The 15,000-nt window shown below is 39.3% G+C and overlaps 1 protein-coding gene across 2 annotated transcripts in view; it reads right to left on the bottom strand.

Moving 5' to 3' along the window:
* LOC136856302 (synaptogenesis protein syg-2-like) overlaps positions 1-15,000 on the bottom strand; it is a 320,580-nt gene that overhangs the window by 31,756 nt on the left and 273,824 nt on the right. For both annotated transcript variants that reach the window (XM_067134052.1, XM_067134053.1), the window contains one exon: positions 12,071-12,319. In XM_067134052.1, the coding sequence (XP_066990153.1) occupies positions 12,071-12,319 (249 nt within the window). The remainder of the gene's footprint in view (positions 1-12,070; positions 12,320-15,000) is intronic.

Genomic DNA, 15,000 nt, shown 5'->3' with positions numbered 1-15,000 from the left:
GAGATTAATGGCACGGATTACATAAGGAGATTTAACGCTTCCGGAAGAGCCTCTCCCGCCTAGGTTAATCCCCCCTGACTCCTGCTTGGATTAGGCAAATCCCGGGCAATGTAATCCAGAGATTGCCGAATCCTTTTAACCAGGCGAGACAACTTGTCATCTGCAAATCCTCCCGAGAAATGAATATTTAAATCCTCCAGTTAATCCCGGGGATTAATATGGCGATTAAAATGGATTAACAAATCCTTTTGGAATTCCTCATGAACAGTCAGAAAATGTGCGGACAGAAAAAGTGCGGAGAGAAAAAGTGCGGACAGTTAAAAGTGCGGAGAAAAAAAAGTGCGGAGAGAAAAAAGTGCGGAGAGAAAAAGTGCGGACAGAAGAAGTACGGACAGGAAAAAGTGCGGACAGAGGAAAGTGCGGACAGACTAAAGTGCGGACGGACAGACAAAGCCGGCACAAAAGTTTTCTTTTACAGAAAACTTAAAAAACTTTACCCCTCATAAAAATATATATAAGTACGTACTTAGGAATTCTTTGGTTGGAGTTTTATATAATCCTGCTTTTGAAAGCGTTCTCTCTCTCTCTCTCTCTCTCTCTCTCTCTCTCTCTCTCTCTCTCTCTCTCTCTCTCTCTCTCTCTCTCTCTCAGAAGTTAGCAGACCATGAAAGGATTCCATCCCTTATATCACGTGGACCTTATCTTAACTTTCATGAAGGAGTTTCTTCAATTTTCCAACAGAGAGAGAGAGAGAGAGAGAGAGAGAGAGAGAGAGAGAGAGAGAGAGAGAGAGAGAGAGAGAGAGAGAGAGAGAGGAAGGGGAATGTTTATTCCTTAACTTTTGTTTAAGAAAGTTTTCGTAAGAGGAGACAGGATTTTTTCCCTTCAGAGTTTGAAAGATTATTATTATTATTATTATTATTATTATTATTATTATTGACGTTTTAAGGTGATATAAGAGAGGGTGGGGATGCAAGTAAAACAAATAAAGTCAAATAAAAACATTTAAAAACAAAGAAAAACTTGGACAATAACACTTCATTTTCTTTGCAAAAACAAAGAAAATCTATTTGTTTCAAAAAAAAGATTAGATATAAAAATCCCTTTTTTTGTAAATCTTAAAACTTGTTTTACCATCTAGTTAAACCTTAAACCTATCATTCAAATTTTAGTCAAAAACAAAAAAATAAAACTTATTGTTTGGCAAAGACAAACTAAAGAAAATCTGTTTGTTTCAAAACAAAGGATTGGATAAAAACAAATATTTTTTTTGCAAACGTTTCAAATTGTTTTACAATCTACTTTAAACTCAAACCTGTCATCAATTAAAGTTTTAGTTAAAACTCCAAAAACATTAAACCAAACTCTGTTCTTCACACCACCACCACCACCATTATTCATTCCAGCTTCAGGTGCCTTCATTCATCGCTAATTAAGGCTCCGGAAGCGCTTCGAATAACAAAAAGGTTATTCATTACTCCTTCGCCTTTGAAATCCTGAAGCCTTTCCCTGGAATCAGAACTTTCACATTTTTCATTATTTTTTATTTTTATTTTTTTAATTTCTGTCGTCATTTTGGGACCTCTTTTAGGGGTCAGGTGTGGTCCACCTGTCGTCTGAGGGTCAAAGGAACGACTGATCTTTTTAGTTTGACCTTTGACCTTTCTTTGAAAGTTTTGTTTATATATTTTCATTATTTTTAATGTTTAAAATTTTCATGATTATTTTTTTTATTTTTGTCGTCATTTTGGGACCTCTTTTAGGGGTCAGGTGTGACCCACCTGTTGTCTGAGGGTCAAAGGAACGCCTCATATTTTTAGTTTGACCTTTGACCTTTCTTTGAAGGTTTTGTTTATATATTTTCATTTTTTTAATGTTCAAAATGTTTATTATTTTTTATTTTTATTTTTTAATTTCTGTCGTCATTTTGGGACCTCCTTTAGGGGTCAGATTTGGCCTACCTGTCGTCAGAGTCTCTCTCTCTCTCTCTCTCTCTCTCTCTCGATAATTATCCACTCAAATAGAAACAATGACTCAATTCTCAAAACAATCTTTACCCTTCAAACGTAGGGAGTTGTGTGGTCTGCTCTCTTCTCTCTCTCTCTCTCTCTCTCTCTCTCTCTCTCTCTCTCTCTCTCTCTCTAAATATCCATCTCCTGAAGGAGGAGGTCAAGAGGAATCTCTCTTCCCCCAGCAGGAGAACTTGAGTACAGCCTCATCTACATTGCAAAGCTTCAAGTGTTTTTTTATCGTATATATTAATACTAATGACGAAGACTTTCTCTCTCTCTCTCTCTCTCTCTCTCTCTCTCTCTCTCTCTCTCTCTCTCTCTCTCTCTCTCTCCAGGGGCTTTCTGCGCTTCGTGAAGTCGAAGGGAAAGTTTTTCTTTATACTTTTCGAGAGCTAAATTTTTTTTTTTTAGGGGTTCTTGGTCACAAATGTCCTCTGGGTGAAAGTTTGAATTTTTTTTGGTATTTTTGTATTTATTTACGGCTTGGAATGTTTTTCTTAAGTGGGGGATGTTTTTTTTGGTAGAGGAGATATTTGGGACGGACTGGGTCTTAGTGATATTTTATTATTCAGCGCTGGGAAATGTTTTTTTCTAACTGTCTTTTTTTTTGTAAGGGAGATTTTTGGGTAGGCATGGTGGCCCTTTAGAAATGTTTCGACAGGTTTTTTTTTGGGAGGCAAAGTTCGAAGCAAAGTGGAAGTAGTTTTTTTTTTGAGTTAACTGAGCTGAAATGGTACATCTGACCTTTGTTTTTTGTCGTTTTATATTCAGAACTGAAAAGTTTTTTTTCTGGATTAGAAAAGTTTTTTTATAAAGGGAACTTTTTCCTTTGGAAATAGTTTTACAACACCAGAAAAAACTAGCCACGTCAAAAAACATTCTTTATTCTTGACTGGAGTTTTTTTTTTTAATAAAAATGCAAAAATACAGTTTTTTTGGGGAATTTTTTTAGTTCTTGACTGAAAATTCTGTAGAAAAAATACAAAGATAAATCTTTTTATGATTTTTTTTCAAGTTCTTGACTGAAAATTCTGTAGGAAAAAATACAAAAATAATTTTTGTTAGGATTTTTTGTAGTTTTTGACTAGAATTTTGTAGAAAAAAATACGAAAGTACAATATTTTTTTTTATTTTTTTGAGTTCTTGACTGGAAATTTTGTACAGAAAAAACTTCAGTCTTTTATGGACAAATTCTTGGAGGTTTTTTGTAGAATTTATTTTCATTTAAGACCAAATCTCTCTCTCTCTCTCTCTCTCTCTCTCTCTCTCTCTCTCTCTCTCTCTCTCTCTCTCTCTCATGATCTTTTTATTGATATTTCATCTTTTGTAAAAATATTCTATGAAAGATATAACTTTCTGTACGTCATTATTTTTCAGAAAACCTCCTCTCTCTCTCTCTCTCTCTCTCTCTCTCTCTCTCTCTCTCTCCTCTCTCTCTCTCTCTCTCTCTCTCTCTCTCTCTCTCTCTCTCTCTCTCTCTCTCTCTTCTCTCATTATTTTCTTATTGATATTTTATCTTTTGTAAAAAATATTCTATGAAAGGATATAACTTCCTGTACCTCCATATTTTTCAGAAAACAACCTCTTTCTCTCTCTCTCTCTCTCTCTCTCTCTCTCTCTCTCTCTCTCTCTCTGTCTGTCTGTCTGTCTCTCTCTCTCTCTCTCATATCTATGCCATTTCCCCTTTGTGCCTCGTTCTTTCCCAACATGATCCAGCGAATTTAGAAAAACCCTTTTATCTGAAATCACGTCCCAAAGTCCACTCTCTCACTCGATGCCTATAAAATATATTATAGATCCGACTTCTATACCTATAAAGCAGATCTCCGAAGGCGGGTCCTAGAGGCTTTTATAGAGGGTATTTCTATGGCACTTTTTTCAAGGGGGAGAAGGGGTATCATATAGTCTTCTTTGTGACGAAGAAAAGGGGGTATTTCTTTCTGCCCAACAATGGAGTTTTATTTTGCCTCTGGCAAAGTACCAGGTCAGAATTCTTTCTATAAAGGATTTGTAGGGTATAGATCTTGGGTATTGATGCCCGAATGCCCCAGGGTATTTTTCCTTAATTTTCTTTTATTTTCAGTCATTCAGTAAATTTATTTCTTCTTCTTAATATTCTCGTAAATCATTGGTCTTTCTATAAAGAATCAGTAGGACATAGGCTTTGGGTATTAATGCCCCGAATGCCCCAGGGTATTTTTCTTAATTCTCTTTTATTTTCAGTCATTCAGTAAATTTATTTCTTCTTCGTAATATTCTTTTAAATCCTTTTTCCATTCAAATGTTTCTTTTAGTTTTCTGTAAAAGAAAACTATTGTGCCGGCTTTGTCTGTCCGTCCGCACTTTTTACTGTCCGCACTTTTTCTGTCCACACTTTTTCTGTCCGCATTTATTCTTTCCGCCCTCAGATCTTAAAAACTACTGAGGCTAGAGGGCTGCAAATTGGTACGTTGATCACCCACCCTCCAATCACCAAACATACCAAATTGCAGCCCTCTAGCCCCAGTAGTTTTAATTTTATTTAAGGTTAAATTTAGCCATCATCATTCATCTGGCAACGATATAGGCCAGGCCACCACCAGGCCTTGGTTTAAAGTTTCATGGGCCGCGGCTCATCCAGCATTATACCGAGACCACCGAAAGATAGAGAGCTTTTCTAAAAATGACCTGACCTGACCTTAGATCAATATTCATCACAATAGGGCATTGTTGGTGTTGCCATATTCAGGGTCCACAGTTTTTCTTTGTCCTTCAATCACAAGTAAGGGCAGTGTTGCCATCTGGTGTGGTCCTTCATTCATTGATTTCTGGTCTTTTGTGTGTCAAGATTTTTTTTTTATAGCATGATTGGTCTTTTATCATTAGAGAGAGAGAGAGAGAGAGAGAGAGAGAGAGAGAGAGAGAGAGAGAGAGAGAGAGAGAGAGGAGAGAAATTAGAGAAGAGAGAGAGAGAGAGAGAGAGAGAGAGAGAGAGAGAGAGAGAATTCAGGAAAATCGAGAGAGAGAAATAAGTAATTCTGGGAGAGACAGAAGAGAGAGAGAGAGAGAGAGAGAGAGAGAGAGAGAGAGAGAGAGAGAGAGAGCCAGGTAAAATTCGTGTCCAAAACGCTGGAGAATATTACGAGGAAATTTCACATATTTTTATGCAAGCACCCGACCAATTTTTTTTCAAGCACTAAAAAAAAACCCTTTTTGTCAGGCCCCCTTCTCCTCCCCCTCCTCCCCGCACCCCAAACCCCTCCCCCCTTATTCTCAAATGACTCTAAAACAAAATTCCCTCCTTTATTATTTTACTAAAAGAGTTTTAAAAAGGATATGATTATTTTTCGTAATTAGTCGAGATTAAAAAGCAGGTTGGGAGCCCCTCCGGGGCAATTGATTCTGCAAAGTAACTCTGCTGCTCTTATCGTCCATGGCGTTGAAAAATTGATGGGGGAAAAATTGATGATGGGAAAATTGATGGGATGAAAAATTGATGGGATGGAAAATTGATGATGGGAAAATTGATGGGATGAAAAATTGATGGGAGGAAAAAAATTGATGGGAGGAAAAAATTGATGGGAGGAAAAAAATTGATGGGAGGAAAAAAATTGATGTGAGGGAAAAAATATTGAAGAAAGGAAATAAAATTGATGGGAGGAAATAAAACTGATGGGAGGAAATAAAATTGATGGGAGGAAATAAAACTGATGGGAGGAAATAAAAATTGATGGGATGAAAAATTTATGGGAGGGAAAAAACATTGATGGGATGAAAAATTGATGGATGGAAAATTGATGGAATGGAAAAAATTGATGGGATGGAAAAAAATTGATGGGATGAAAAATTGATGGGATGGCAAAAATTGATGGGATGACAAACTGATGGGATGGAAATAAAATTTATGGGATGAAAATTTGATGGGAGGAAAAAAATATTGATGGGAGGAAATAAAATTGATGGGATGAAAAAAATTGATGGGATTCGAAAATGTTATGTAAACAATTGATGGGATGAAAAAAATTGATGGGAGGAAAAAAATTGATGGGATGAAAAATTTGGGATGGAAAAAAAAAAAATTATGGGAAAAAATTTGATGGGAAAAAAATTAGTGGGACGCGAAAATTTTAAGATTTTTTTTTCACGTATTTTCTCTCTCTCTCTCTCTACATATAAATCTCTCTTTCTCTTTCCCTCTACTTACTTTCATCTCTCTCTCTCTCTCTCTCTCTCTCTGTCTCCATAAAAATCTTTTTCTCTCTACATATATATCTCTTTTTTTCTCTCTCTCTTTCTCTCCACATACATTTATCTCTCTCTCTCTCTCTCTCTCTCTATAATATATATATATATATATATATATATATATATATATATATATATATATATATATATATATATATCTTCCATAGAAGTGTTTTCATAAGAAAATTCGAGCCATTGTTCCAAGGAACGGAAATAGGCCTATTGTCTTACAAACAAAACTGGGCTAAGCCTCAATTTTGGTAAAATGCAGCTGATTTAAAAACTCCACGCACGTGTGAAAAGGTCTCTCTCTCTCTCTCTAACTCTCTCTCTCTCTCTCTCTCTCTCTCTCTCTCTCTCTCTATAATTTAAAAAGTGTTCATTACTAATTTATTACTTCAGAATCAGTATGTATATAGTAATATAATCACTTGGTTGAAAGCATTGCTTCTCTCTCTCTCTCTCTCTCTCTCTCTCTCTCTCTCTCTCTCTCTCTCTCTCTCTCTCTCTCACCAAAACCAAACAAAACAATCCCACAGAAATCAAGAAAAAACTCAAAACTAAAAAAAAAAACTAAACCCCTTCCTTCCACTTCACATGACGACCCCCCGGGCCAAAAGATAATTGAGTATCATAATTTTGGCGGCGTCACGGGGGGGAGGGGGAGGGGGCTTGTTGGGAAGGGGTGGGGGTGTTACCCCCAAGATATATTGGTCATTTACTCTCTGGTGCAGGAGCCGTCGTCAATCACCACCTGTTATTGTCATTTGTTATTGCAATCTTCACGGAAAATTAGTGAGAGAAAAAACGCCATAAAGTTTTGGGTGATTGTGGTTTAAGGACCACCAGCCATTGTTATGGGGCGTGTTAGAGTGCTGTGGTCCTGGCCAGCTGGTTGGGGAATAAAAATCGAGAGAGAGAGAGAGAGAGAGAGAGAGAGAGAGAGAGAGAGAGAGAGAGAGGTTAAGCTTTCAGGAAAGTGACTGCAGTATTTGTCATGTACTGCAACTCAGATTCAAGGAGAGAGAGAGAGAGAGAGAGAGAGAGAGAGAGAGAGAGAGAGAGAGAGAGAGAGGGGGGAGAGAAAGAGAGCGAGGGCCAACATGATGAATGAGGTAATTTCGTTACCTCACCTCCCGGTTACAACTCACGTCAGTCCCTGTTATAATGCAACCAGCACTGACATATTGTTATTCCCACCAGGGGCTTCCATTATGCCCCCGCGGTCAGGCCCGGACTCCTTCCTGCGCGCCCAATTACGCCTACACACCCCGCGGGTCCTCTTTTCTCCTTTTTTTTGGGGAGTGCGGGCGATTAATCTGACCTGTCCTTCGAGGGGAATAAAAGTGGTGATATACGATAACGGCGTATTGTCGTGGTTTGTGCCAGAGCGTGGCGGCGATAAAATATTGTCCGCGAGGAAATGTATTATATTTTATCTATTTTATGGATTTTATATACAAACATACATTAGAAATAATCAACACACGATCACTCGTGGAACAGAAACGAATCTCTGACTCACGTCGGGATCGAACCCAGAAATTTATATATAAATAATTAGATTCTTGTTGGATATTTATTAAAATAACACGTAAGTCAGTGGTTGGGGGATCTATACCCTACCACAGTGAGGGGGCAAGATGTGGCTACCCCCTCCCCCTGCCAATTCCCCTCCCCTCCTCCCCTTCACCTTGACTCAGCCATTGTTATGCCAAGACTTATGGTCCAGGCGATAGTTATTTGGGGAAGGAAATTCGGCCTTGGGGCCCCATTTCTGAAAGATCGTTTGGTGGGTATTGACCTGTTCTGTGAGTTTTTCATTTTGAAAGGAAGTTATGCAGTGAATTATGAATTATGTTGGATAAAGTATCATGTGTTGAATGGTAAAGTTGATGAGAGAGAGAGAGAGAGAGAGAGAGAGAGAGAGAGAGAGAGAGAGAGAGAGAGAGAGATATCATTCAGACAACAAGGTTTTAATCATGTCCTAGAGAGAGAGAGAGAGAGAGAGAGAGAGAGAGAGAGAGAGAGAGAGAGAGAGAGAGAGCATATCCTGCGAAAAGGACTCTCTCCTTTTCATTCGGACCTGAGCCAGGAAGGATTATTCTTCTTCCTGCAGGAGGAGGAAGCTTTCTCCCTAATTGATCCTGAAGGAGAATTTTAAGCAGGGATCCTGACCAACTGGAAATGTATGAGTCCTAATTTCCAGGAAATGGGAGTTCGTCAGCATGTGAGTTTGCACTCCAGAGGGCCTCAGGGAATTCTCCATTATTCCTGCACTCCAGAGGGCCTCAGGGAATTCTCCATTTTTCCTACACTCCAGATGGCTTCAGAGAATACTCCATTATTCCTGCACTCCAGATGGCTTCAGTGAATACTCCATTATTCCTACACTCCAGAGGGCCTCAGGGAATACTCCATTACCCCTGCATTCCAGAGGGCCTCAGGGAATACTCCATCATTCCTGCAGTCCAGAGGGCCTCAGGGAATTCTCCAATATTCCTACACTCCAGATGGCTTCAGAGAATACTCCATTATTCCTGCACTCCAGATGGCTTCAGTGAATACTCCATTATTCCTGCACTTCAGAGGACCTCAGGGAATACTCCATTACTCCTGCACTCCAGAGGGCCTGAGGGAATACTCCATTACTCATGCACTCCAGAGGTCCTCAGGGAATACTCCATTACTCCTTCACTCCAGAGGTCCTCAGGGAATACTCCATTACTCCTTCACTCCAGATGGCTTCAGAGAATACTCCATTACTCACGCACTCCAGAGGACCTCAGGAAATACTCCACTACTCCTACAATCCACAGGGCCTCAGAGTCTTCCTCCAGAGGGCCTCAGGGAATACTCCATTATTCCTACACTCCAGAGAGCCTCGGAGAGTACTCCATTCCCCCTGCACTCCAGAGGACCTCAGAGAATACTCTAGCACTCCATTACTCCCGGAGTGAAAGCACAGAGACAAAAGGTGAATGAGAGATTGCGAGAAAGAGAGGAAAAACTCGTATAATTTCCAATAGCACTTTGCAAGATGAATATTCAGAAGGGGAGACAAATCACTCCGAGTGCGCACAAGGCCTTCAGAGCTTTTGGAAAATGTTGGAGAGAACGAGGTACAGAGAAACAAATAAAAAAAAAAAAAAAAATTGGAAAAGGAGGAACAAACGTACGGGAAAAAAATAGGTCACTTCTGGGAACTTTCGATGAGAGAAAATATTGAATGAAAAATTGTGTCCAAAGGGTGATGATAAAAATAAAAAATAGGAAATTAAAAATATTAACAAAATTATAATTATGTGAATATATGTAATTTTGGTGCTAAAGAAAGATTATATATATATATATATATATATATATATATATATATATATATATATATATATATATATATATATATATCCACACAGGCTACCTAGCAAGATATAGGATGCTCAATTGTTGAAACAAAAAAACATACACCCCTGCCCCCAAAACGTACATACCCTTGAAAAAAAAACACCATATCACAAAAACACACCTCTGGGCAGAAAAAACCACACCACACCCCTGAGCAAGAATCGCACCTTAAAAAACCTGCCCAAAAACACACACTTGAAAAAAACAGCCCTGCCCAAAAAATACACACCTGACCCAAAAAACGCACCCCTGGGCAAAAAACCCTGCCACAAAAACACACCCAAGGCTGAAATACACACACCCCTGCCCCCAAAAAAACACCCCTGGAAAAAAACCCACACCCCTGCCCCAAAAACACACAACCCTGGACAAAAAAGCCCCCTGCACCCAAAAAAACACACCAAACACCCGACACAAAAAACATGCCCATGGGCCGAAAAAACACAGTTCTAAAAAACCTGGGCCAAAAAAAAACACACACACATGCCCCACAAAAGCACACACACCCTAACCCCAAAAAAACAAACATCTAAAAAAACCACTCTGCCCCCAAAAAACATACACCCCTGACCCCCCAAAAACATAAACCCCTGGGCCCTGTGAAGAAAAGAGTAAAAAAAAAAAAACCCACCGCATTTTGGGCGAATGTAAATAAAGGTAATGTTTCTTCCAAGCTCATATACCTCCTTAAATCTGAGGCCGAGATATTTTCGGGGAAAACTGAGAAACATTACTGGATTCCGCTACGAGAATTGCGGGATTAATGGTGTTTCTCATTATCTGAGGAGAGAGAGAGAGAGAGAGAGAGAGAGAGAGAGAGAGAGAGAGAGAGAGAGAGAGAGATTATTAACACAATTTTTCTTGCATGAGAGAGAGAGAGAGAGAGAGAGAGAGAGAGAGAGAGAGAGAGAGAGAGAGAGAGAGAGAGAGATTTATTAACACAATTTAACATCACATATCTCTTTCCCCACCCAATATATATATATACAGTATGTATATATGTATATATATATATATATATATATATATATATATATATATATATATATATATATATATATATATATATATATATATATATATATATCCCTTCCCATTCATTTCATTTTATTCCAAATAATAATAATAATAATAATAATAATAATAATAATAATAATAATAATAATAATAATAATAATAATAATAATAATAATAATAATAATAATAATAATAATAATAATAATAATATTCTCCCCTCAGGCCCAACTGATTCCATTCCATCCCCCTTTAAAAAATTTTTTTAAAGGTACAATGTCACACCTGGTGGCCTCACGTCCCTCCCTAATTATAGAACCCAGGTGATTAGCACCGGGCTAATTATGACACACACACACACACACACACGCTTGAGATCAAATAGCCCCGAGCTATTTAAAAGCCATTTGAAGCTATTTATTGGGAGCTATTGAAGTGGAACCACGGAAAGAGCAGTCAGTAGTTCAATGATTGCATTTGTTCTGGAAGGACCTTTTGGTGAGGTTGAGTTTTGACAGATTTAATAATAATAATAATAATAATAATAATAATAATAATAATAATAATAATAATAATAATAATAATAATACTATTATTATTATTATTATTATTATTATTATTATTATTATTATTATTATTATTATTGAGACAAAATAGAGAGATGGAAAGTTCAGAGAGAGTCTGGAGTGAAAGTTGCATTAAGATAGTGTCAACCTGGGAGCTGGTTGTATATGTCTTGGGTTGGTTGAGAGAGAGAGAGAGAGAGAGAGAGAGAGAGAGAGAGAGAGAGAGAGAGAGAGAGAGAGAGAGAGAGAGAGGGTGGGTAAAGATTTTCTGGAGAGAGAGAGAGAGAAATGACAAGGGGCTTTTGTAAATGTTTGATGTGATGTGTAAATAATATAAATACATGCACTCACTCTCTTTCTTTCTCCCTCTCTCTCTATCAACACACACACACACACACACACACACACACACACACACACATATATATATATATATATATATATATATATATATATATATATATTTACACCCTCAAAAAGACACGAAAAATAATATAAGCAGTCTTAACCTGTCTAACACCTCTCAAAAATTAATGCAAAACAGTCTTACCTGTCAAACACCTGTCAAAGAATAATGCAAAACAGTCTTACCTGTCTAACACCTGTCAAAGAATAATGTAATCAGTCTTACCTGTCAAACACCTGTCAAAGAATAATGTCAAAGGTCTTGCCTGTCAAACACCTGTCAAAAATTAATGTAAAACAGCCTTACCTGCAAAACACCTGTCAAAGAATAATGTAATCAGTCTTACCTGTCAAAGAATAATGTCAAAAGTCTTACCTGTCAAAAATTAATACAAAACAGTCTTACCTGTCAAACACCTGTCAAAAAAATGTAAACAAACCCACCTGTCTGCCTGAGCAGCACAGTAGCAGTGAGGGGTCTCAGAACAGGCGTGTTTGCTGCCACACAGGTGAGATTCTGGGCCAGGTGCACCTTCGTCAGGGCGTCGATATGCAGGGTATTCGTGACGTAGGGCGTCGTTGGGGCATTCGGTGTCACCGTGGAAGTGGAGGAGGTCATGACCTGTCTGTCCTCTTCCTCGGAGTCCAGGAGGGTAGGCCCCGACCACCAGGTCACGTTTGGGAGGGGTTCGCCTGTTGGGAGATAATTACAGGTAATTAGTTCAGATTTGGAAATGAGGTTTTGGTAAGGGAGTTATTGTTTATGCAAGGTCAAAGGTCACGTTTCCAGCCATTTTGAGGCTGTGGGTCAATCTATAACGCCCCCAATAGACCACCGGGTCATGTTTGGGAGGGGTTTCACCTGTGGGGAGATAATGAGAAGGTAATTAGTTCAGGTGTGTGAATGTTTGGTTTTTGGTATGAGAATTATCATGTATATCAGGTCACAGGTCATGTTTCCCGCCATTTTTAGATTGTGAGACAATCCATAACCCCTTCCCCATTAAAAATAAAACGACAAAACCCCCTTCACCCCCAAATAAAATAGAAAACGAGAATTAAGGAGACAAATTCTGAACCATGTACGATTCTCGTGTATAAATGTGGATTTTGGTATAAGAACTATTATTTATATTAGGTCACAGGTCATGTTTCCCGTCATTTTTAGACTGTGGGGCAATCCATAACCCCCTCCCCATTAAAAATAAAACGACAAAACCCCCCTTCCCTTCACCCCCAAAAAAAAATAGAAAACGAAAATTAAGTACGAGACAAATTCTGAACCATGTACGATTCTGGTCTCACATTGCGTCATCATGTAATGACAATAATCACCAGCTGACTGAGTACTCGATGAGGACATGTCTGGGGGTGGGGAGGGGGGCCCTCGATCGAGCGTAACGCCCTAATGGCACGGCAAACACTCCACCATCACAGCTTCCATTAATGGATCGCGTCGGATTAAAAATTGAAGGGGGAGACCTTCTTAATCAGCGAATGGGGATGCTCCATTCGCTCAATTCCCGCAGTAATAATGTGTGCTTCTCCGGCGCTGAATTGTTCATTACTGTCGTGCCGTCCATTAAGGGATTTGCCATTCCGGATGGAGGTTGGTGGTGGTGGTGGCCCTGGAAGGAGCGTGACGAGGATTTAAAACACTACAAGGTGCTTCCAAGTATTTTGCTTGTTTATGTTTGTCCGGGGGATTTCGGGGCGAGATTCCCGCCCCCCCAGGCCTCGAAGTTGGCCCATTGCCCTTACCTACGGACTACCCAGGTATAAGACTATCTTATTCTAGCTAGTTATCGACTAGTTTCAGCTGGGAACCCAGCCAAATATTGACCAGAGTCGTGCGATCACAGAATCAAATCCTACCCTAAAGATAAATGTTACTGACAGATGACCACCGATCCAGACACTGCCCAGACCCAGAACGACCACCCAGCCAAACGGAGACCAAACCAAAAGCCTATCAGACGAAGATGAAAGCCCGGTATTGCTTCTCTCACGAAGGCAAGGGAGGAAAACTCATCGAAGAGAGTAATGCTTCTCATATAAATTCAGGAAGGGTCTATACTCTCTCTTGGTGGGCGTGAGGGCGCCGTAGGGAGTTTGAGGGTGGAGGAGGAGGAGGAGGAGGAGGAGGAGGAGGAGGAGGAGGAGGAGGAGGAGGTGTAGGGCAATACCCACTCAGGATATCAAGTAGCGAAGGACGTGGAAGGTGGATTGTCCTTCAGGATATCGGCTTTTCATGGCTGTGCAATGGAGGTCTTGAGAGCTCAGGGCTAACAATTAAGTCGTCCTGGCGGGCCATCAAGTGGGGGCGATTTAGGGGCGTGGGTGGGGTGGGGGGAAGGGGAGGGGAGGGTATGTTTTAGGTACCTCTTCCTGGTGTACCTTCCCCGGGGCATCCCACAGGGGGAGAAGTGGAGTCCTTGCTGTAACTATAGAGAGAGAGAGAGAGAGAGAGAGAGAGAGAGAGAGAGAGAGAGAGAGAGAGAGAGAGAGAGAGATTTTGACGAATAGTATTCCAAAGGAAATGACAAGCCTGGAATAACTAATAACTTCCATATTAATTATTAGATTAATTCCTGGTGAGAGAGAGAGAGAGAGAGAGAGAGAGAGAGAGAGAGAAATGCATAGCACAGTGGTGGGGTTCGACGTGCCTTCATTACAGTAGTATGAAACACGTACCTCTCTCTCTCTCTCTCTCTCTCTCTCTCTCTCTCTCTCTCTCTCTCAATTAAGTCCTCGTCTCGGCTAACACCATCTGTCTTCGAGATAAATGGCCTTAGTTCCAAGTCACGCGTCTTCATTTACACCTACACAGGTATACAAAGGTATACAGGGGATATACACCGTGTTAGAAGGGTGTTTGTATATTGACACACAGTGTATTTGGAGGGTGAGGGTAAATGGGTGTATCTGTGGGAGGAATGGGAAGGTGTACGTTGTATATTTGTGTATTTGTATGGTGGTGTGTAATTGATGTATACTTATTGTGTATACACATATATATTTATATATATTTATGTATATATATAAAATATCTATCTCTCTCTCTCTCTCTCTCTCTCTCTCTCTCTCTCTCTCTCTCTCTCTCTCTCTCTCTCTCTCTCTCTCTCTCTCTCTCTATATATATATATATATATATATATATATATATATATATCATATATATAAATTTATATCATCAAGTAAATTTGCTCCCAAAATATTAGCAAAAGGACCTTGATTTAAACCACTACGGGATGAAAGTATAAACATTTTTATTATTATTATTATTATTATTATTATTATTTATTACACGATTTGTGGCGGCGTCTGGTAACGGCGTACCCCTAGGAGGTACCTTGGGACCTGCAGCGTTCGCT

Source organism: Macrobrachium rosenbergii, chromosome 35, assembly GCF_040412425.1.
Source record: "Macrobrachium rosenbergii isolate ZJJX-2024 chromosome 35, ASM4041242v1, whole genome shotgun sequence".
NCBI lineage: Eukaryota > Metazoa > Arthropoda > Malacostraca > Decapoda > Palaemonidae > Macrobrachium > Macrobrachium rosenbergii.
The sequence above is the reverse complement of the archived record's forward strand: the minus strand, read 5'-3'. Positions and strand labels throughout refer to the sequence as shown.